At 38.5% G+C, this 25702-nt stretch overlaps 1 protein-coding gene across 7 annotated transcripts in view; it reads right to left on the reverse strand.

The window, feature by feature from the left end:
- The window catches only part of PTPRE (protein tyrosine phosphatase receptor type E), a 2530882-nt gene that overhangs the window by 815793 nt on the left and 1689387 nt on the right, over nucleotides 1-25702 (reverse strand). For 6 of the 7 annotated variants that reach the window (XM_044056172.1, XM_044056175.1, XM_044056171.1 and 3 more), the window contains 2 exons: nucleotides 15431-15527; nucleotides 15038-15111 (listed from right to left, as the gene is read on the reverse strand). In XM_044056172.1, coding sequence (XP_043912107.1) covers nucleotides 15038-15111; nucleotides 15431-15527 — 171 coding nt within the window. Of the gene's footprint in view, nucleotides 1-15037; nucleotides 15112-15211; nucleotides 15314-15430; nucleotides 15528-25702 lie in introns of those variants that run through there. The other variant, XM_044056176.1, reaches the window with a different exon arrangement.

Genomic DNA, 25702 nt, shown 5'->3' on the forward strand with positions numbered 1-25702 from the left:
AAATGGCTCTGTAGATTAATATAGTTTTGAAATATGCAAATGATCATATGCATAATTTGCATAGATCTAGCGATATCACAAAATGGTAGTATGCTGTAACCTGTTGTCAAACATCATTGGAAATCTCGAACAGATGAACAATTCCATCACTGATATCTTAGAATTATCTTGCATACTTACAGAGTATAACTTTTTGTTTGACCATAGCACTACTATTTTTGGCAAACAAAACAGTTTTTCTTTCATAAACATGCAGAATAGAATCAACAGTTGTAGACAGAACTTTAACACTAACATTAGTGTAAAGACCATTATCTACCAAGGAGCTGTCACACATATATTTTTTGTGTATCTGTAATTCACACCATCTAATGAAGTGTGTTTTCAGTAGGGGATTTTAGAGAAAAGCACTCAGGAAGAAAGTGGTTTCCTGGCTTAGAAGATCTCAGAAAGCAAAGGTATTAATTAGCCTCCTGCTGTTCAGGATTAATCGAGTTAAGTCGATTTAAGAGATGGTTACGGGTTACTGTTTCAGAAGCCCGGGTCATGCTATTGTGAAAAACAGTAGTGCAGATGCCATATGCTGACCATCTAAAAAAACCCCAGCTATACTCTGTGGCATATCATCTACTCAGAGGTGATCTCTGCTTAACATACAAGGCCATGTTAAACCCTGAGCTGTTGGACATGCTCCACTTAAAGAAATCCCAATCCCTCAGAGCCACACACTCCAGGGATCTAAACCTTGTCATCACAATGAACAAAACATGCTGGAGGGATAGGTTCCTGACCCAGAGACTCCCCATACTCTGGAATAGACTGCCCATACATGTCAAGCAGAGTGCCTCATTGGCCCTCTTCAAAAGGAACCTTGATAATTGGATGGGAGATAGGAAATTCACCCCGGGGATCATGTCAGTCGCACTGCTAGACAGGGGCCCAGAGAAGAAAATATTGTGGGAAGAAATATCCAGGGAATTGTTATGGCTAGGCTTGCATAGGCCCTAGGGCTGATAGCCTAGTACCAACCTATGAATATAAGTTTCAGACTTCATAAGTTCATTACTGATATTAGTGATAAGTTCATCACGGATAGTACTATATACGGTATCCATTGTGATGCAGGCATTTCTAAAGCCATGCTGCTCATCAGTCAGGAGATCATAGCTATTAATGTGCTTCAACAGTTGTTTGTATAAGATTTACTCAACGATTTTAGCCAGATAAACAAACTGGAGATTGGCTGGAAGTCTGAGAATTTTAGGTGTGGAAACTCTAGCCAGAAGGACTATGCATTAGTATTTGAAGGCTGATGTTACTATACCTGAGTTCAGACAAAGAATGAAAACACAGGCCGGGGTTTAACGATTTTACCAACTGCTCTCCTTACACATTTAGGATGTAGGAGACTCGGATTTAAGTTTTTTTTTCGTAGTGACTTGGTTTCCTTAAAGGTAATCTCAGTAAAGTAACAGGTAGCAGCTTATTCAGCTGAAGGGTACAGCTGGGATAGAGGATAACTATCAGTTAGTATGCAAGATGGGCCAGATGGGAAATGGCTAGTGATTCTATCGACTGTGGTTATGAGAAAAGGTTTGTAGTTCTCTGCATAACTTCCTACTGCTAAAAAGAGGATAAGAGGAGTGGAAAGGGTCAAAGATGTGACCTGTTAGTTGTTTTACTTCTTTCTGAGATAGTTTAACTAAGGCAGATTGTGGCAGATGTTTGCTTTTGTCTCTGGTATAGAACTTTGACTGTGTTGGCAGCCATTCTAGCTTCTTTTCTTAGTGCAAGACCGCTTGATGCAGTTGATTATTGAATGTGTTTTATTTATTTACTATATGTGTTTGTAAGTGTGATGCCCCAGCACTGCCAACTTGTAATCAAGGAGCTTCAATCCTCACCAATAGCACCAGTGGGGAATGTTCACTAGGAGGATAACAAATAAACACAGTATTTCCAGATGCAGCTATCTGCATCAGGTGCAATTTCCCTTCAGAGCACACTGACTCCACAGTCAGTCCAGGGCTGGTTTCTCTGCCTTTCTCTAGATCCCCAATATGACTCCCCACTGGCACAGCTATTGAGTTGAGATCTCAGCTGAGTGACCAAGCCAAGACCTCCAGCACCCTCTATGTCCAATCAGTGCTTTGTGTCCCTGCCCAAGTAACTGACACACACACTCTGAGGTTTGATTTACATAAACACACACCTGGGAAAGGCTGGCTCAGGTTTACTAGCTATGCCCCCCTTCTGCCCAGACTATAAGGTAGTTACCACTGCTGCCAGTCAACTTCTTATCAGCTACTTTAAGGCCCTTAAGAAAGGGTGTTCAATCTTACTGTGTAAAATTAACATTAACACAAATGGTAGTTTAACCAAGAGCAAGGCTATTAAGAGTGGCCCACACAGTGTCACCAAATAAAGTTGCAAGTACTCTCAAAACTTAAATATCTCTACACAGATCAACCACAAAGATTTAAATATATTTACTAATAAATAATAAAAGAACAAGACAATCTTCTTCTTCTTTCGGCTTTTTACCGGTTAGGGGTCACCACAGCAGATCACCTGTCCGCTCATGATTGGCTGTGGAGTTTTACGGTGTTGAGTTGCCAGCCCAGTGACCAACCTTCCACAGAAGGCACACATACACACACGCACTCACACCTAGGGCCAATTTAGAGTGTCCAATCCATCTACAGCATGTCTTTGGGATGTGGGAGAAAACCGGAGCACCTGGAGGAAACCCACGCGACCACAGGGAGGACATGCAGACTCTGCACAGAAGGCACCCCAGCCAAGGATCGAACCACGGATCCTCTTGCTGTGAGGTGACAACGCTAATCGCTGCACCACCATGGCCGCCCTAATAAAAGGACAAAACAATAATACATATATATTCACAGTGACATCAGCGTTCAGAATCACAGGAAATATTTAAAACAACATTGCAGGACAGTCCCAAATAAAGAAAGAAAAACATCTAAACTAAGCTTTATTGTATTCCTGACTGTAACTAAGAATTGCTATTCCCTAGTAACTTACTATTAGAACAAGGCAGATGTGGTGAATGGATCTTCCAGTTGTTGTCAGGTCCAAGACAGAATGCTCGGTCTCGCTAAGACACTTCTCAAATTAATATCTATAATACTACTGCTGGGATAGCTTATAAAATGGCATCATTTCATGTCATCTGACTCCTAGTTCCCAGGCCAAACAACCATTGATGAAGCTGGCAGTATTTAGCATCTCCCTGTAAAAATATACAGAGAAGGGCTTCTCCTCAGATCTCTGGCAGATGCTGGAAGTCGTAAAACAATTTCATTCCTTCATGCTTTCAAGACTAGTAATTAATTCATTCTAAAGACAATACAGAAAGTTTGCTAGTACAGACATTGCATCTCTTGCTGCATTGAAAACTGAAAGATACCATCTTTTATGGCCTAGCCATAAAGTAATTTAATTTCAGTTGTTTTACTGATGTTAACCTCCTATAGCCCACTTTCCACTATTAAAATATATACATTTAAACAGCTACAATAGTTGATGTACATTTCTGTTCTTTTCCAGTAGAGCACACACTGATTACATTTCAAGCAGCACTTTGCAAATACCTTTTCAACACACATGCCTGTACAAGCGGTTTGATATACACATGGCATACAGTTCTAATATACTTGTAACTAAGCATCTTGCATAAATTATTGCAATATTCACAAATGACATATAATTTACAAAATTCCAGCTAGCTGAGTTACAGTATCTCCTTTCATCATGGTATGTATGTATTCATTCAATTCTAACTGGGTTGGAGGGGAGGGTCCATTCATGCCCCTTACCCACGACCAAGGCTCAAATGCACAGTTACAAATCTGAAGGCAACATTAGCTGTACAATGAGGATAAGCAGAACTTAAATTATAATGACTGGAAAGGTACATATCAGAGGAAAACATGAAATACATAATGACAATAAATGCACAGACTTGTGAAAGATTAATTACGGAAGATGAACTGTCCTTAACTCCAGAGCTTGCTTTACTCATCAGATGATAACATTAAACATACAGCCACTGTGACATAAACAGGAGCATTGTTGCAGCTTTCTTTTGGTTTGCTCCATTTTTTTTTCTTTTTTTTTTTGTAACTATTTCATGTCTTCTCATCTAGCTTCACAGCAAACTTGTGTTCTGCTGAAAATAGTTTCAAATATGGGCATGGTGTGAACTGCACTTTCTCATAAGACAAATCATATTAAACATGGATTTCTTCATGGTTAAATTTTACATGTCTGTATTTAATGGTAAAGAAAATAGATACACACAGAGAGAAAGACACAATTTGCAAATTTGGTGCAGTTAATCTTTGGAACCTTGTGCTACATCACCAAATACCTAAACTGACTATGTAGTTTGTCAAACATGGAGTCGGCACGTAGAATGAAAACAACACTAAGATGCGAAAGAATGCACTGGGTAGATTGTACGACAATGTTTAAAGAGGCAGTGCAACATAGTTTTCTATTAAGAGAAGGATTTGCTGTGACTCATGAGGCAGATTCTGCTCAGTAAAGCATGTAGCAATGCATCAACATTAAGAGGTAAGAAGATCTGATTAATTACTATAATTCATATAGAATAAAATATTAACCTTAATAAAAATGAAAGACAACATTAAGATGTGTGTCTTTGCAAAATTATTTGATATGAAAGGAATTTTCACTGAGCAGTTGTAAATACATGCAGGTTAAACAGGTCTTTGGAATTTTATTTATAACAGAAATGTACAAACTAATACATTCCACTTGTGAAAACAGCCTGTATCTGTGCAAGAAATCTGTTCTTTGATATCCTTGACTTAAACCATCATACTGCATTATAATTTGCCTCCTTAAAGCCAGTTTTATCTTCCATCAGTTTCTGTAGAAACAAAATGAGTCTTAAAATGCCTTTTATCTCTACTAAGAAAATAAAACAGGATTCAGAAAAGCTGCCTCAAGTAACAACAGGTCCCTCACTGCTGGCATGTTCTATCAATCTCACTATAAAGAGAGTCTTGAAATGCCTTCTGTCTTTACAAAAAAAAAATAGGATTCAGAATAGCTGCCCCAAGTAATAATAGCTACCTCACTGCTAGAAATCTTCCCTCAGTTGTATTCTTCAAGTCTAAGGAGACTGTTTTTCAGTGGTTTTCTTAGGTAACTGCATTTATGACTTTAGTACAAGTGCTCAGTTGCCCCTTTGTACAAAAAGCCGGAAAGGGGAAAATTAGCAAGTCTTGAATCTCTCAGCTTAGCAGTAAAAAAAAAAAATTGCATGGTCAACATTCCATATATTGAATTGAGAAGTAGAATGCCAGAAAAGAAGGAAGTTGAGGAAAATGAAAAAAAAAGAGAGAAATGTATTTCATACATCAAGTAGCCTCAACAGAACTACATGGCTGCTTTAGAATCCCAGAGTTTTTTTTTTCTTTTTTTCAGATCCTTTCCTGTAGTATTTAGATAAACATATATTTGAGTGTTTTCTGGTAAATCTGACATGTCATTACCCGTACTAAATGCTCACATACAAATACAAAGATATGCAGACAAGCACCTCTTTACCATATACACGTGGACACACTCATGCATACTTATACATATCATACCTCTAAGCCTAATCTGGTCAAAGCCATAAATAAAAGTGTGACAAAGGCCCCAAAATAGGGACAATTTTTAAATATTGTGGACTCCAGAAAGCACCAGCGCTGTGTCCAAAAGTGTGAACCTTCACCAACACCAGCCATAACACCAGTCAGAGGAAGAACTTCAATGGATTCTGCTGTATTCCCACATTAGAAAGTTGATAGAATAACAGGTTTTGCATTAGCATGAATTTTCTGAAAAGTATGAAGTCTGAAATTCAAAATCTGCCATTATTTTGTAACTTCAGTCTTTAATGATTTACCACTAATTTGCCAGAAAACCACAATTTTGTAAAAAAATGGACCTGCGAAAATCTGTACAATTGAAAGGTATGCCATATGTTCATAGGTTCATAGGTTCACAGGTAGATACTAGGCTATCTGCCCTAGGGCATTTATAAGCCAAGCCAGAGTGTATTTGGCTTCTGCCTCCCTATTAGATTAGCCTACTGTGCCTCTGTAAAGTAGGTCACAGAAGGTACCCTTTTAAGATTAGTTTACTGTGCCTCTGTCTAGCAGGGACACAGAAGAGATCCCAGGGGTGAATTTGCGATTTCCCATCCACGCGTCCAGATTTTGCTTGAAGGGGGTCAGTGAGGGGCTATGTCTAACATGAATTGGGATTCTATTCCAGAGTGAGGGGAGCCTCTGGGAAATGAATTTGTCCCTCCAGCATGTCATATTTATTTTTGTGCTGAGGTTTAGGTCCCTGGAGCGTGTAGCTCTAAGGGACTTGGATTTTTTGAGGTGGAGCATGTCCATTAATTCTGGGTTTGACATGGCTTTGTACGTCAGGCATAGATCGCCTCTGAGTAGGAGGTAAGCAACTAAGTAGAGCTGGAGTTTCTTTAGTTGAGCTGCATAGGACATCTGTTTGTAGTCCATGATCCTCTTGGTGAGGTACTTTTGGGGTCTCTCCAGTTGCTGCAGGTGTCAGGTAAGGTACATCCCAAAAGGGGCATTGTATTCAATTATGTGCCTGATGCGAACCCTTTCATGATAAGGTGGGCTATATAGAAGGTCTTTCTAACCACTTTGGCAACGTGATTATCAAAGGAGAGATTACTATCTATGTTGGTCCCCAAATCTCTAATTACTTCTTCCATACTTAATGGATTACCACCTATGTGGTCATTTGTGGGAACCTTGTTTTTCCTAAAGGGGATGACTATGCACTTTTTAGCATTTAGCTTGAGGCCGTGGCTCTGGCACCAAGCATCCGTCTCTGTGAGACCCTTTTGGAGGATGCTTGTGTCAGCTGGAGATTCGATTATGGCCTCCAGTTTGCAGTCATCTGCGAACTTTGTCAGCCATAATCCCCCTATGTTAGCCTGAGCCTCAGAGAAGTATATACCGAACAAGAGAGGTCCCAGAACTGAGCCCTGTGGGACGCCACTTGTAACTGGTTTGGATTCAGACATGGCACCTGTGATTCTGACCATGTGGGTTCTATCTCTGAGCCAGTTTGCAACCCATCTTGTGATATAGGGGTTGATATTTAAGCTGGTACGCTTATTTATGAAGACCGAGTGGGGTATTGTGTCGAAGGCTTTTGCGAGGTCCAGGTAGGCTGTGTGGACTACCTTGCCCTCATCTATGGCTTTGGTAACTGTTTCAAAGAAATCAACTAGGTTTAAGAGGCAAGATCTGCCCTTAACAAAGCCGAATTGGGTAGGGTCCAGTGTCTGGAGGCTCCCAATGACTTTGTTTATGAGTTCCATGATAATATGCTCCATAGCTTTACAGACCAGACTAGTCAGGCTTATGGGGCGATAGTTTCTGGGGTCCGTTGTGGCACCACCTTTGTGGAGTGGGATCACTGTAGCTGTACGCCATTCTTTGGATACATATCCTGTAGTAAAGCTAAGTTTGAACAGTGACTTAATGTGAGGGTTCAGTTCTTCTTGGAGCTCGTGTAAGACACAGCCTGGGATACCGTCCGGTCCCATAGATGCTGTGTTTTTTGCTTTGGAGAGGGCAGCTTTCACCTGTACATCTGTGATGTCAGGGAGGTTACATTCAGTTGGGATAGGCATTTGCTCCTTTGGGGGGGGGAAGGGGGGGAGAAGTTTGAGCTGAATCTGTCTGCCAGGATGTTGGCTATGTCTGTAGGTTTGGTATATTTTGTACTGTTATGCAACAATTCAGAGCATATCTGGGAGTTTCTGCCCATGTTCCTGACATAACTAAAGAAGGCCTTGTGATTATCTTTAGTGTCTAGGGCAATTTACTTATGTGGACAGATGCATACACAAACACTGGTGTCCGAGTCACATTTGCAATTTCTTTCTCAGAGTAACACTTTGAAGTAAAACGATGTACAAATTCAGCTTCAGCTTCTATAACAGTGTTTATTCAATAAGAAATGAAACAGAGAAAACCAAGCAGTAGTATGCACGTTTGGAGAGAGAGAGAGAGAGACGGAGAAACATTACAAATTGAAGCAATGTCATTCAGTGACAAGAACTCTGGGAATAAATACGCGCATATAACAAAACAGATTATCAAGCAGCAGACAGTTTGACCATCCTGGGACACAATGAAGAAATGACATCAAGTAAACCATCATCTTCAAAGCACCAGAATAAAACAAATATGATGATTACAAAACAACCTCAATCCACTTCTCAGAAATGTCCAGGAATTCTGATAGGTAATCAACAGTTCTTAGGTTAAAATGAGTCTCACAAAATGAATGGGAAATGATGGTTGTCTTCCGTAACACCCCAGGACAAATGCACAGTCACCCACAAAATCCATTCATTGCAGGATACAAAGTTACAATGCAGAGAGCCGGAACAAACTGCAGCATGCAAAACCATCCTAAATGAAATTCAGCAATGTAACATGCGGGAACAATCTATGACAAAGAAGAGTTACCCAGAGTAAGATGTTAAAATGTAGTGAAATGGAAAAAGCTACTGTGGGTAAAAAAAAATTCCAAAACTAGAGTGACCATGTCTCACAAAAACAAGGGAATGATATCAATCCAAAAGGTCACCCAATAAAAAACAAAACAAATCCTCAGCGTCTTTAGCACAAAAATAACAGAATTATGATCCCAGATTTTGTCCATACACAGACACACTCCTAATATCTTTAGACATGATTACAGTAATACACAGATGCATGATATGAGTACACAGATGCATGATATGAGCATAAGATAAGTATGTGGTCACTTTGAAAGGCTTAATGCAAGTGAAGAAATGCTAGGATACATCCCTCTTGCGTAACTGTAATGTGAGTCTTTTAAAAATATTAGGATTCTTCCTTTCATACTGGCTTGTAAATGAGGCAAGGTTAGGCGCATGCCTCTTTTTGCCCATGCACCATATTTCTCTACCACAGTTAATGTACCTACTCAGCCCTAATCATTGACCTCCATATTAATGGGGGGGGGGTGACATCAAAAGAAAACATTCCAGCTGACCACATTACAGAATTATTATTTTAAGGTTAAACAATGGAGTATCTCAAATGACGCATGTGAGTGTGCAGGGGGAGTGAAAAAGATAGCCAGAGCAGAAGCCCTGTCTAATACAAATTAATTTGAGTGAGCTGTCAGACACTTGTATTTATTTTCAAGTGGACCACTTAATGTGTTGAAGACTTGAGTAAGATCCCATGCAGTGCCCAAAATGACGTAGAACATTAAAGGAAAATAAGGATTTTAGGTCAGGATGCTTTTATAAGATGTCCTGTTCCTAGAGTGAAGGTCTAGTTGTTTTCCTTAGTACTGTATGTTCTAATAACCAAAAGGTTACTCCTGAAGCAAGGAAAAGAGAAAGTCATTGTACACTTGGTAGAACATCTTCCTTCTATACTTTCTCCTCTGTTCTTGCAGGACATAAAGCAAATAATCAGATCATTAATACAACTGACAAACAATCTGTCCTATGAGGAACTCCACCTTTACTGAAGATGATGTAAAAAAGTAATGTCTTTCGGCTTTTCCCGGTTAGGGGGCACCACAGTGGAACTCTTGTCTGCTAATGATTAGCAGTGGATTTTTACGGTGCCGAGGTGCCAGCCTGATGCCCAACCTTCAAAGAAGGCATGCCCATTCATGCATGCACCTACCTGCATGTCTTTAACATCACTCGACCACAGGTAGGGCATGCAGACTCCACACAGAAGGCACTCCAGCAGAGAATCGAACGGGAGAACCTCTTGCTGTGAGGCGACAATGCTAACCGCTGCACCACCACGGCCCTGAGGTACGGTTCTTTAAATACAAGAGCTTGGAAGTTCAAGATCTGATATGTTGTGGTTATGCCAGCTAGGAACATCATCTTTCAGAAGACAAAATTCCAGGTCTGCCAAAGCAGCCAGTCTGAAGACACTAAGTGTCATTATACTGATTACAATATTAAGCTTCAAAATTAGAGAAGCAGTCTTCTTAGAAGGCCACAGACTGAGTATCCCCTTTCAAAGGTTTACTCCAACTTGTCTTGGACCACAGTCTTGCTTGTCTACAAGGTTATTATATGCTGAGATGGTGAGGATATGTAACTTGATGGATTAATAGACTGTGTATATTTGCCTGATAAAATTTCCATTGTTATTTATATGAGATGGAAATATTTACTATAGTAAATAAAATGGTGGTGTAATGTGCTTTCTATAGTTCATTCGTTTTCAACAGTTTTTTAATTGTTTATAGTAAAGATGTTTGAGATATACTGAGCAGGTATACTAAATCAAAGTTTGAAGAATATTGTACTTCTCAGCATAGATTGGAAACATTTTCTTTTTCCACTTGGCCACATTAGTAGCCTAGGCACAGGGCTTTCTAGCAACCAATGTACCTGGCCTAGGTATAGGTTACCTAAAGAATACAATCTGACCAATGGTGATAATGCTGGTTCAATCATGAGAAGTCAGTGTCTTTAATGCAGTAATAGTTGTTTCCAGTGTGTGGAGCATGTGGTCTTTCCTATATTGTATTTGATACTTGTGTTTTGTTGTGTTATTCTTTCAATACTAATGTCATGACTGAAAAAAGGCTACATTGTCATGATCACTCTCAGAATCTACTGGTTGAAGAGAAAATACTGCAGAGACAATCGCTTCATGGGTGCATTTGTTATGCAACAGGAAAAAAACCTTCAGCTTTATAAATGCAATCATTTCATGTGAGGCCAGTATTATAAAAGATCTGGAACTAGGTCATTTGGACCAACATAGGGCAAAGAAAATTCCTTTTATTTGAATACTTTCCAGCAGGCAAGAAATGAGTGGGAATGAGAAGAGAAGTAAACCTTCACAACTACTGCTGCAATGAGAATGTGCCTGGGGATTATCCCCTCTACATAGCTGAATGGAACATACATTTTGTTAAACCGGATTCCCCAAAACAACAACCATATTTTCCTTTGCAGTACTTAAATACAACTGTAATTAGACTGCATTCATTCCTACTAAGGGAAGGGAACTAATTTACAATCTTCATTATGAAGCCTGCGCTCTGATTCAAAACTTTAGCAGAATATTGAATTTCACTGGAATATGGGCCTCCACACCAAGAAAATTACTTATCTGTTGGACAAATCTGTCAACTAGACAAATTCCATGCCAATTAAGACACTGCCTACTGAACAAGTGACACGGATGTGGTTTAATGCTGGATTCTGAACAGGACCACACGGGAAGGTTGGTCAGGTAAACTATAGACAGTGTTACACCCATGAACAGCAAGCAAAATAAATGAAAGAAGGTCTGACCTTTTTCCATATTGCAGGAGATAACTTAAGTTTCATTCTGTGTTGTCTACACAGGAAGGAAATTATGGATCTCAGGTATGTCCTGTCATTCTTCTCCAAAATGAATTAACTGGATGCAGGTATAGCTATTCCCAGCTGGTGAGGGCCCCAAGTGATGGCAACCAAGACAAAACACATTCTAGCAACACCACTTCCACTACCACTATATTGTGTGTAGAAGACAGCACCAAATACTTGCTGAAAAAAAGTGCAGATGCTTGGATATGTTCATCCCTTAGTCTTGGTACTGAAGTGTCATGTGTAGACCAAAGCAGCAATGCATACCCCAAGCACAGGCACTTGAAATTCACAAGATACTGCACAAGAGTGATCTACCAAAATGCTGCATCCACTGTATGGGAACCCACAACTCTTGTTACTTGGCCTCTTTCCACATACCTTTCCAGACCTCTGATCATTTAGCAAAGTTCTGCTGCTGCTGTGTGCACCTCAGCTGTGTATTACTACCCCTGAACTTTACACTGTGCTAAGTTTTAAATGTGTGCAACTGGCTACTGTAACTGCAGGAAACAGCCCTTGGCCTCATTCCACATACCTTTCCAGACCTCTGATCATCTAGCAAAGTTCTGCTGCTACTGTGTGCACCTCAGCTGTGTATTACTACCTCTGATCTGTACACTGCCCTAAGTTTTAAATGTGTGCAACTGGCTACTGTAACTGCAGGAAACAGCTGTCTAGACTACAACAGTTTAGAGTATAAAGGTATTATTATCTAAGATGGGCTTTAACTGTTCTGCTGCTCACAGGTGTCAGAATGAAAGCAGGACAGAAGTACAATGCACATTTCTGCAATACTTGCACATGTAAACACTGAAATATGATTCCGTTTTAATGTACTGATCCTGAAATCACCGTCTGTCTCTATATTGCAGAATTCTTCTTACTCCAAATCAGAGTGATCTTGTAGTATATATAAGTAACAAGGCTGTGGGGGGACAAAGCTGCCCATGTCAAATGGTAGAGGGGTCCTTTCTTTGGATAGAGCTATATTTAATGTTTGCTGTTTTTTTTTAACACAAGGCACTTAAGTCTGTAACAATAAGCAGTCTTACATTTCAACAGTGAACACTACTAAGTAAACTTACATTTCAGTATCAAACACTACTAACACGATTGTTAGTCATGGAGCTGTGTCAGAACAAAAGGTTCACACTGCAGGGCTAGGGACTACTGCATTTAACTGCTGTTAATTTACATTGTTGAGGAGTGTGCTGGTAACATGCAACATGTATAGCAGTCAGTGTTACAGTAAATTCCCAGTGTGCACTTTATGTTTTTATTGGAGCTTTACACACTGAAAGGTTGAATAAAGTTTACTGAAAAAAATGACCAAAAATAATCAGGCTTATAATTCAGCCTAAAAAATGCATCACGTGTTCTGTTGGTATTCTGTGAAATGGTTAACATGCTTTGAAAATGGTAAATGAATGTCCTCAGTGTTGTTATCTCTGCACATATTACATATAGCCTAGTGTCAAATGTGTGGATAGTTGCAGTTTAGTGTCTGTATAGCAGTTGTTGCTTAGCTACCTTGGGTAATTGCCATCATTAGTCAAATAATTGTTTTCTCAAGATTAACAGTTGAACATAGCATTGCAACTGTCATCTAGTTTTAATAGAGTTCTTTTCTTCAAGTTATCCTGGTAAAAGGGTTTTTACTTGCCCAGTGACAATTTACCAGAGTTATAAAAATAAGTAAATATTTTAATAAACAAGGAAATAAAAATTCCAGGATTGCAGAAATAATGAACCATGAACATAGTCTAACTCCAGTAAAAAAACCAAAAAAAACAAAAAGAAGGCCAATTATGGATGCAAGAATCAACTTAAAAACCTTTTACAATCTCAAAGAAATAAGTGGAAAGTGTTCAGAATTTAAATATGAACTCAAAGCAGCTGAGGTTTGAATGTGCAAGTGTGTGTGTGTGTGTGTGTGTGTGTGTGTGTGTGTGTGTGTGTGTGTGTGTGTGTTTTAAAGAGACCAGCTTTCCATCAATCTTTTCTGCCATTTATGTTGCAGCTGAGAGATCAGTGGAAAGCATTTGTCACAAATTGTCGCTTGTACAATTGAACAAATTGCATGTACTGGCCCAGCTCTCTCTCTCTCTCACACACACACACGGATAAGCTATGAATGAGTTAAATATCCATCTGAATTAAATATGACAACATCTTCATTTGAAGCATAAGTTATAAGTGACAGCTGCATTTACTTCCCGTTTGGTGAATGCTGCTTCGGCAGAGTGCAGCTAGAAGCAGAATTACATATACAGGAAATGCTTTTTTCTGTGAAAAACTACCATTTATAAAACCTTACCACATATACAAAATGTGAATTATTTACAATGACTCACATTTCTCCATTTAGCTACAATCAAAAATAAATGGCCACTTAGAAATAGATATAATTATGCCACTAGTAAGTCATTTCATTTAACAAGAACTTTTTACTTATTGTTTAGTGTAGAAAGTTTATGTAAAATATCTGTGGTTTTTAACACCTAAATGCTAAAAATGTTTCTTATCACTGATATACTGTTATAGCTTTTAAAATTATTTCACATTTGCCTTGATTGGTAGATATACATTTCTTTGTGAATGGCTACAAATCCCACCCAAAAACTGCCCTAAACTTAATGTCTGCTACTGTGTAACAAATGCATTATTTCTTTTCCCAAATGTTGAATGTGTTTTTAGAAGGCTCACATGTTTGATGATGCTAGTACCATGCCATCTATCACTCCCACTTCCCCAGCATTCAAAACCACTTGCTTCATTAACAACTTCTCCAGGTTTGCCACCTGCTCCTGTTCCTGCTGGTACAGATTTATTATTATTGTCTTCAATTACATCACTCCTACCAACAACAATAGCAGCTGCACTGAGCAACAAGTCCTCCTAATCTGTGTTTTGGCTGAATCCATACTTTCAGTCCTTCCTTCAATATATGTCTCTCTCCTCCTTCCGCATTTACTTTGAAGACCCTTGATTCATCATTCTTCTGTCACTTAGTCTCGTCCAGCCTTCATTTCTAGTAGAACCACCATTTTATACTGTTTCCATCTCATATCACAGTTTCTCAACAGCACATACACCTCTCAGTTTATAGCTTTCTGATAATATGCCTTACACCTATTTAGGCTAAAGAATTCTTCATGCCGGTCTTCTTTCCTTTTTGTTTACTACATGAATTCTGTGATGTTATTTTCAGACTTACATATTCTTATAATGTACATACATGTGCTTACCTTAATTGTGATCATGCTTACAAGGACGCCAATATACTTAGGAAGCAATGTTGCTACCATGTTTTATTTTTATCTAAGCAGAAAGAATTAAGTATAACTGACTTTAAAAGCAAATGGAGGGAAAAGTAAAATGTCTGTCTAGTTAAAATAATTACTGTGCCAACCAGCAATGTTCAGGTTAGTCGGCTGCTAACCCTCATTCACATACTTTGCGATACACAAGTTGTATAATGTAGCATTACAACACATTCAGGTTAGTGACTGCTTACAATCATAAGGCTTACTGTCTTTATTAGTGTTATGAAAACGTGTTCATTACCTTGCTCTTCTAAAATTCCATTTGGCACCTTCTTGTCACTAGAGTTGACAACCACTTTCCCCTGGTTTCTGAACCTTTAAAAGGCATAATAAAAGAAAAAAAAACAGGTGTGATTGACAGGCATTTTTGAATAAACCCTATTATTATAAATATTTTTGCGAAAAATGAACGCACATCCTTTCAAAGATCGTCTTCCTTCTAATCATCCTGTTGTTAAAAAAAGACTTTTCAGCTTTAGCACATCACTCTTCATACTGCTCATTTCCCACTCTGCAGCTTTTTAGTTTCAGTTTGAAAGCTTATAAAAGAACATCCCTGCCTCTGCCTGTTTCGTCACAAGAAGCAAGACTCAACTAGTTATCAGAGAGAAAGATCTGAATATAGTTTTCATACCTGAAAAAGTAGATGGCCAGAAAAATGGAGACAATGACAAGTACCAGCATGACCAGAACTGGTGCAAGCACATGTGAACCTTGAGGTGGAGTCCCGTCTGTAAAATAAATAAATAAATTAAACAAACACACAAAAATAAAAACAGAATGATAACTGAGGTCAATCAATGAGTATTATATAGAAAGATGCTCCTCTCCCTCAGAAAGTAAAGGTATATTTTGCTAGAGACAAAAAGTACAGTGAATAAGCCACGTGACAATTAAAAAAAAAGTTAATTGTGTTTTTCAGATAACATTTGCAGTCTGTTGTTGTAGATTCTGCAACACTGAGAGATTTCTTTTGTTCTTAACTTTTCAACCTTTTTCCATAAGTGGTTAGACAGTATGTATTTTAAAGATAAACAGTTACGTGTTTGGTGAATTGCTATTTTGTTCCATGTTTAGAGCTTACTACCACATATATAAATGGTAGAAATGCAAGTCTGAATGCGCATAAGAAAACAAAGTGACATGTTCCCTGCATAGCATATAGTCAGGAGTACAAAACACATAGTAATTTTCCATGCCAAAAAAAAGATATCAGGAGTCATTAATTCACTCTAATGAGTTTAAATCTTGTGTTATGTTTTATTTGCTCAGCAGTAGTAAATATACTCCCGAATGGCAGTCTACTAAATCACTCACTAATGAATGTAAATATTATGTTTAATTATATTTACTCAGCAGTAGTAAGTATATATATAAGAAAGTCAGACCATATACATCAAATATACTTTAAAATGAAAATAGAAAAAAGAATATACATTTAATTAATGAATTTAGTGTTGTGAAATCAAACAATGCAAAGATAAATTAATGCACACACGTTAAATATGAATATGCAAATAAAACATTCAAAGCAAAAGCAAAAGCATTCAGAACCATTTTTTGTGAAAATTATTCACAATATCTTTCATCAGAGGCTTCAGCAACAGACATAGGGGTGTAATTTGATGCTGTATTATATGGGATAGAAGGGAGTTTCTAGCTACAACAGGAAACAGAAGGGTGGCTTACAAGAGGTCTCTGAACTGAGCGTAAAGGTGGGGTAAGAGTTTACATACAGAAGCATCACCTCTTTAGAACAACACTTGCTACAGGTTACCTTCTGATAGGTAGCATAACCTCTAGTTTTAACTTAAGAACCGAATGACTACATTTACAAGAATGACAGGAATAAAAGTGCACTGAAATGGAACCAATACCACCATAAAATAATGAAATAAGTAACATGAATAACACATTTTCTGCCACTGCCAGGCTGACCTGTACTGTGGCTGTGGTCTCTGTAAAGGCTAACAGAGGAGTAAACTTTATGGGAAAAAAGTACAATGAGGGAAGAGATAAAGTAGCTCAGGTTACAACTATTGGGACTATGCATAACCATGCTTACTCTTAGAAGTTACAACTTTTTCTGAACAACAAAGATTGGGTCTGGCTCACTCCATTCAAACTGCTGTTTTATTACTACATAGATATTCAGGTTATTGCAGATGCATTCTGTGTAACTGCAAATGTATTGGCGTGAAGTCATATGATAATCCTAAATTGTGATGTCTAAATATCTGCTCTATCCCTCAGGTATTTCTGTTTACAGTATGCACAGCCCTCTCGGCTACATGGCAATGAATAGACTCTGTAGAGGCCATCTCTGATACAACTACAGCCCTAAAGCTCTAAGAGTGTAATACTGTACCACTCAATAGAAATAATCTCCAAATGCTGTTTATAATGTCAATAAGATCATTTTCAAACATTTACCTCCTTTACACTAAAACTTTGATGTTTTTCCTTGTTATTCTATTTATGGAGATTAATACTTGTACCTCTACTTCCATTCATTGTTATATTTACTATTTTATATTTGATTATTTGTTCATGTGTGATGTGTAAATATTACTTGTCAGTGCTTATGCTGCTGAGTGCTTACATTTAATGCTTTGTATTTGCATTGCATGTGATTTGCTGTGTGCCTTACTGCTACTAATTGCTTATACTGTCCAGTTCACACTTGAATTGGTCATGATTTGTTGTAGGGCTACATATGCCTACATGGCCTGAGTCATTGCTAAATGGGTCATTGGAACAGAGCACTTGCACATTTAACACATGTAAGAAAAAAATAAAATGAGTATTTCAATTAATATGCAGCTCAGTAGGACTGGTCCCCAGGCTGAACTAAAGGGTCATTTGTGATGCTCTCAAAAATATCTGAAATCTGCTTTCTTATTTAAAGAACAAGACCATAGTATCATGGAGAGGTCTCTTTCCACCAAGATAAAATGATTAGCAGGGGGTGTGGAGGTTGCTGTCCCACACACTGAGGGATGCAGAGTGGCAAAGCACACCAAGGGCAACACAAACAGAGAAACAGTGAGTTTTGATAACTGTTTCACTGTCAAAAATATACAGCGAGCACTATATTTGTATTTATTGTCCACAGCTTGAACTGAATGGATTCCTGTTTCATTAATAAGCTTCTTGAAGAAAACTGGCAGCATTTTAGCTCAAGCAGCAGATTACTCGATATACTGATCTGTCTAGTCTTTCTGCTACTCCCAATCTTTGTATGATTTATTGTGCCTTCTGATACTTCACTCATGATATATGTACAGCTGTCTGACATGACAGAGTGCTCTAGATGTCTGAGAACATTATACACTAACAGGCACACAGAATTGGGCTTTCTGCCACTTAACCCTTAATTTAATGCTTCTATTCTGTGAAATTCCAAATAAAAAAATGCTTTAGTGCCTTATGGCTACTAGAAAGAGAAATGGAGAGAACAAATGATAAATGGATGGTAAAACTCTTTTTCAATGAGCTGTAGCCAAGACGTATAGATTGAATCATTTACTGTATTCAAGAAAACATGTTCTGTGTACCTAATCTAAACCTTAATTAGCATAACCAATAACAAAATCAAGGGTCTCAGACATGAGCAAAAAACATTTTGAGCAGGAAATTTGAAAACATGGTCAGCTATTTCCTGCAATCACATAGCATTATTCTTATCTAGCTGACAAGGTAAATATGTAGCAGGATCACAAAAATTTGTTCAAGGCTTAACAAGCAATATTACTATTTCAAATGTAGACAGAAGGTCTGCAGTTCATTAACACATGCTGCACAAACTTGGTAATTCAAGCTATTTTGCATTTCAATCACACTAAGTATTGGGTATATAAAGCTGTCAGCAGAAGCATTATGATTCAGTAATCTCAAATATAGACAAAATACTGACACAAGGAACAAGGCAAAAAGCTCAAGAAGGAAGATATTAGGAGTTCCAGCAATCTTGGCAAGTCTAAACCTGGAAAAGTTAATGTACACCATGCATGGCCAGAACAGTCCCTAGGTCAAGGAAAAGGCAGCAGCTGACTTTACAGGACTTCACATACCAGAATATCAAGGATTGCTACTAGTTAGCTCAAAACATAGCACAGAGGGTTAGAAATATCTGCAGATCAGAGATATAACACAGATGACAACATATGAACCTGAGGAAATCCTATCTTAATGGATAACAAGGCATACATATCCTTAGGTATTCAGGGAACTAGCATATTTCATAAGTCAGTGGCTATTGTTTAAGTGCTTCTCAAGCCAGCACCTCAAAAACCTTAAGCCACTTCCTTCAGGTGTGCTGCAGTACAATAAGAAACAAATATGGTTCCCACTGACACAAGAGGACACAAATACAAAAATGCAGCAGTTTTGTGTTACTACCCTCCTATCCACAGTCTAATCAGCAACCTACTGCTACAAAGGCACAAGCAAGTCTTAAAGTGACAGCTACATCTGTAAGAAGGGTTACCATTCATTCATCTGCCAAGTTGTTTGCACTGCAGATGGTACCTTTAGAAGTGTGCATGTATGGTACCCCACCAGTGTCAATAATGCACATATTCTGAGGCTAGCAAATTTGTACCTCCACAGAGAAGGCCACATCAGTCATAAGCATCTGGTAGGTAAGTAGGCACAAAATACATTTGTGACATAAGGCCTACTGTATCAACAAAGCACTAGCCATACTTTTGTTGTTATACTTGCTAGCATTATTAAAACCTTTAGTAATTCCAGAAGACTCTAGAAATTTCCTAGGACAAGCATGCATATTTTCATTGCCTCTGACTTAGTTAACCTCGATGTTGTTAAGCAAATATTCATATATTGGACCTCACAAATGTGTCCTGACTTTACAGTTAATTTTCTTGTTCTTATTCTGAGCAACATTAGCACAATTAAGATTGTAGGCACAAGTATTCATGTTGTTGTTAGCACAGATCTGGGAATCATTCTGAAAATGCACAGTACGAATCCTCCTAATCATTCCAATATCTCATAAGAATTACAGTCCAGTATATTGGCTGCATTAACTACTTTTCTAAGGATTTTAACACTTTCAGAGATATAAAAGTAATGGTAGCAGGCTGAAATGTAATATTCTTACCTTTAATCTCAACATTTTCTGATCAAAAGTCATTATTTTAATATATGTAACCTATACTGAATTTACATTTTGCATTTTAACCTTCCTCAGAAATGTACATACTTTATTCACTTTTTCCAGTGTTAGAAGTAAATCTTGCTACACAATTTAGTTTTTTTTTTAAATTTTTTTGTACATGCTTTTGCAAAATGATTCTGACCTCTACAAAGACTGCAGTTCTGATAAACATCAAGGCAACATGTTTTCTTAACATGTAGTTACATTGCTTGCACTGGATGTGGTTTCTGGCTGCCTGTTTACTGGTTTCATCATGGAGAATAACATGGCATCATTCTCATTACTGTCATTTTTATTTATTTTATGCATTCATTTTACCAACATTTTTACTCTCGAGTTTTATTTTGCACACTACCAGCTTTTCAGTCATGTTTTTATTCTGAGTACTTGCATATTTTCTTACTATATGCACATATAGTTCTTTAACAACTGCCAAGTGTGCTCCTTTTAATAACCTGCCAATGACTTCATCGTCATCATGCAAATCTCCAAACTTACAGCCTTTTCTAGTTTAAGCTCAGATTCATAATGGCATGAGCATCTAATGACACTCAAAATCTATGAATTCTAGTGAAAAAGAAATGGCTTACAAGTGAATGCTTCTTTTTTTGGCCCACAGTATGACTGAAATAGGGACTGCCTATTTGCCTCTTCCCTCATTGAAACATCATAGGTTCGTAGGTAGGTATTAGGCTATCGGCCCAGCCAAAAAGGTACCCTGGCTTTTGCCACCCAAGAAAATTATGTTCCTGTGCCAGTGTCGAGCAAAGCCACAGAGGTGATCCCTGGGGTAAATTTCCTATTTCCCATTCAATCATCAAAATTCTTCTTGAAGAGTGCTAATGAGGAGCTTTGTTTGATATAGATAGGTTAGTTTATTCCAGAGTATGGGAAGTCTCTGGGACAGAAATCTATCCCTCCAGCATGTTCTGTTTATTGTGGTGACAAGGTTTAGGTCCCTAGAGCATGTAGCTCAGAGGGATTAGGATTTCTTTAAGTGGAGCATGTCCAACAGCTCTGGGTTTGACATAGCTTTGTATGTTGGGCAGTGATCACCTCTGAGTAGGCGATATGCGACGGAGTAAAGCTGGAGTTTTTTGAGACGGTCTGCATAGGGCATCTGTTTCAGGCCAGTAATCATCTTTGTGAGGCATTTCTGCGGCCTTTCCAGTTGTAGATATCTTGTGAGGTACATACCAAAAGGAGCGTTGTACTCTACAATGGGTCTAATGAGTGATGAGTAGAGGGGACCAATGACCTCTTTTTTTCTGGATGAGAAACCTTTTGTGATGAGGTGTGCCATGTAGAAGGATTTCCTGACTACTGTGGTGATGTGATTATTAAAGGAGAGATTACTGTCCACCTGTGTCCCAAGGTCTCTTATCACACTTTTGGTGTTAAGTATACTACCGCCTATGTTGTAGTTCATGGGTACAGAGTTTTTAACAAAGGGGATGACAATGGACTTTTTGGCATTGAGCTTGAGACAATGGCTTTGACACCAGGCATCTGTCTCAGTGAGGCCCTTTTGTAGGATGTCCACATCATTAGGAGTTTCGATTATGGCTCCTAGTTTGCAGTCACCTGCGAACTTCATTAGCCAAAGACCCTCTGTGTCATCCTGTACTTCAGAGAAGTAGATACCAAACAGGAGAGGACCCAGGACTGAACCCTGTGGTACTCCACTTGTCACTGGTCTGATGTCGGATTTAGAGTCTGCTACTTTCACAGTGTGGGTTCTGTCAGTGAGCCAGTAGGCAACCCATCTTGTGACATAGGGATTTATACCTAGTTTAGTGAGTTTATCTATAATTCCAGAGTGGGGGATGGTGTTGAAAGCCTTGGCAAGATCTAGATAAGCTGTGTGAACCACCTTACCCTTGTCTATGGCTTTGGTGACTGCTTCAAAGAAGTCTATCAGGTTTAGGAGACATGATCTGCCTTTTACAAACCCAAACTGGGTGGGGTCCAGAGTTTGGAGATTGCCAATGTCTTTGTCTATAAGTTCCATGATGATACGTTCTATGGCCTTGTGGACCAGGCTCCTCTGGCTAATGTGGCAGTAGTTCCCGGGGTCCATGGTGGCTCCCCCCTTGTGAAGTGGGATAACCGTCACTGTGTGCCATTCAGCAGGCACAAAGCCTGAGGTGAGGCTATGATTGAACATGGTACTTAGGTGGGGTGCCAGTTTGTTCTGTAGTTCATGTAGAACACAGCCTGGGATGTTGTCTGGTCCCATGGATGCTGTGTTCTTGGCTTTGGAGAGTGTGTTTTTTACCTGTGCAGCCATGATTACAGGAACTTTGCATTCTTCCGGTATAGAGATGGTCTCTTTAGGGGGTGAGAGTGGGGTAAAGTTAGCACTGAACCTATCTACCAGGATGTTGACAATATCAGTTGGGTCTGTATATTTAGTGCCCTTGTGCTGTAACTCAGAGCAGATCTGAGTGTTGCCAATGAGATTCTTGACATAGCTATAGAAAGCTTTATGATTGTATTTAGAATCAGTGGCGATTTTGTTTTTGTAACTAGCTTTGGAGGATTTTATCAGGGATCGCAGCTTCTTACTGAGGCTGCCCAGGGAGCTCCTCCACTCATGGGATTTTACTCTTTCGCAACTGTTTCTTCCTTCTGTTGTACAGTTTGTTTATGGCAGGGGACCACCAGATTGGCTTCCTTTTTTTGGAGGATAGCGTCTTGGTTCTGATAGCACGATCCATGCACTCATGTAAGTGCTTATAAAGTGCAATTGTGTAGGATTCAGTAGTCGTAACTGTATTGTCCATCTGCATGGGTGTCATGAAGTTCACCACTTCTGTCTTAAGAAGCATGAAGTTGGCTTTGGAGAATTTTTTTGCCATGGTTTCCTTACCTACTACCTTTATTTCTTTCTCATCTGCAAATAAAGGCACGTTGAAGATTATATCATTTCTGGTTTCTGTGCAAAAACTCTGGGATGTACTACAATTTTCCTGTCCAGAGCTTCCAGATATCAGGCAAGTTGTCATGCATCTTTAGAGAATTTGCTGGTAAAAGTGAAAACGTTTTGAACTTAGTATGAAGAGATACAGCATAGATGCATAATGCTTTAGCAGTTTTCTGAGTGAACATTACAAAGTAAACTTCACCATATCCGCAGATGAATGCTTTATTTAAAATACTATGACATGACTCATTTCAATTATAATAATGTGAAAAATGCAAAAAAAAAAAAAACCTGAAAAGTTTCACATATGCTTATATCAAAAATCAGAAAAAATAGGATGATTCTGTATTGGATTGTGATACTACAGAGATGTTTTTGTATAGAATGAATTTTACAGGCTAATGACAACTAATTCAAATGTTTCTATATTTGAGGAAGCCTGAAAAAAGTATGTGGTACCCAAAGAAGCTTTACATCTGACACTGTATGCCCAGTCTGATACTATATGATTAAGTGCACATACAATCAATACAACCAAATGAAGAGGAATTGGACATAACATACACTCAATAACAACTTTATTATATTAAGCCCTGAGACATAAATCACATGGCACAAAGTGCCACTTATGGATAATTCATTTAGAAGTATAGCTACTAAATAATACTTATATTCATATATGGGTACAGTTACCACTCACAGTTTTACATCCTGTGGCTGTGTCTTTCTAAATTCCGGAAAGTGACATAAGTATCTCTCTAACAACTTACTATTTAAAAAAAAACTTCACTTTAGCTGTTAATAGGTATTTACGTAAAGAACATGGATGAGTTATACTGCAGAACTACAGAAATATATTTACCATTTTTGAGTAGTGACCCATTTTTTTAATAACTGCAATTACAAAATTAAGCAGAGATTCACATGCTAACAGCAGCTGTCATTTGCCTTAACGTTGTTGTTGTTATTTGTCTTTCGGCTTTTTCCTGGTAAGGGGTCACCACAGCAGAACTCCGGTCCGCTAATGATTGGCAGTAGATTTTTACGAAACGCCGAGGTGCCAGCTCGATGCCCAACCTTCAACGAAGGCACGCCCATTTATGCACACATGTCTTTTGAATGCTACCCAACCATGGAGAGGACATGCAGACTCCACACAGAAGGCACTTCCAAGCTAAGAATCGAACGGGAGAACCTCTTGCTGTGAGGTAACAATGCTACCGCCGTCCCACCACGGCATTTGTCGTTTGCCTTAATAGTTGGTTGAAATAACAGCAGTCATTTATAGACTCATACGTTAGTACTAGGCTAAAAGCCCTTGCGGGCCATTTTAAACCTAGCCAGTCACCCCATCTGAGAATAAAACCCTGCACCTTGTATTCATGACCATTAAGCCAACCCCCATTTAGTAATGAATGAGCAGCGATTGCAATTTTCATATGCAAGAGTGTGAGGGGTCTGGATCTTTTCAGGACTGCAGCTTTGAACACTTAAAAGTCCTACCTTTCACATCTTTTGTGCTGCAGAAAATGTAAATGCACCATTAAACCAACTAAAAGCAAGCCCATATTAGAGTAATTCAATAAACACAAATTACAGACACTTCAAAGATCATTTAAGAAGCAAGAATTTCAGAGTACTACGGGTATAAACAAATATTGAAAATTTTATTCATGATGTATCTGTCAGATTGTAAGAACCTAAAAGCATTACGGTAGGAGGACAAAGACTAAACAACAAAATCACATGAGAATGTCTGCCCAGATGATGGCCATTCTGTGGTATTAGAACTTTTAATGTAAGTACAGTAAGATGTATATTTCACTGTATAACTACTGCAACACTATGATACCATACTGTAAATATACAATGACTACTGGAACTAATCTCACTTTGTGGATGCAAATTTCTGTTACACCTATGTTTACTATGAAGGTATATTATGTTTCTTGTGGAATATTGTGCTTATGAAAATTTCTGTTACATCTATGTTTGATGTCAATGTCTTTTATTTGTCTTGTGAAATATATTACATTTCACTCAGTTGTGCCTAAAATCCATCAGTTTTGATAACATAGATAAAAAGAATAAATAAACGAACCACTTACAGTAATCATAACGCATTAGTAGTGCAAAGATATTATATGGTAAAAAAACACACACATACACTCACACACACACACACACACACACACACACACACACACACACACACACACACACACACACACACAGAGGCGTCACTAAGGTGGTCAAGGCTGACATTCACTGAACAAAAAAAAAAACAGTACTGGATATCAAAATTAAATTGATCACACATTACTGGCTATTTTTTCTTTTCTAGATCACAGAACAAAGGGGAGTGGGGAATTTGTCTATCTCCAATGTAGTGTAATTTTAGAGTTGGTATACATAAGTATCAGGGTGTGGAGTTGCAGACGTAATTGCTCTACTTCAAAATTTGTGTTTTCTGTATTTTATATGATTTAGACTATTTGAGTTTTGAATACTTTTACTTGATGTTTTATGGTTTGGTAGTTTCAGTATTAAACTGTGGGATGACCACTACCGCTACCAATATGGGATGGCCACCACTGCCACCAACATGCGACATACCCACTCTGGGCCAGTAATCAAGGCACCTGAATCATCACCACTGACAGTAGAGGGAAGTGCACTTGGAATACAAATGGATACACTCAGTATTTACAGATGCAGACCTCTTTACATCAAGCACAATTTTCATTAAGAGCACACTTAACCCAGGGACTGGATTTCTCTGGCTGTCTCCCTTCCAG

Source organism: Protopterus annectens, chromosome 14.part0 (assembly GCF_019279795.1).
Source record: "Protopterus annectens isolate FY-2018-M chromosome 14.part0, PAN1.0, whole genome shotgun sequence".
In the NCBI taxonomy this organism is placed as follows: Eukaryota; Metazoa; Chordata; order Ceratodontiformes; family Protopteridae; genus Protopterus; species Protopterus annectens.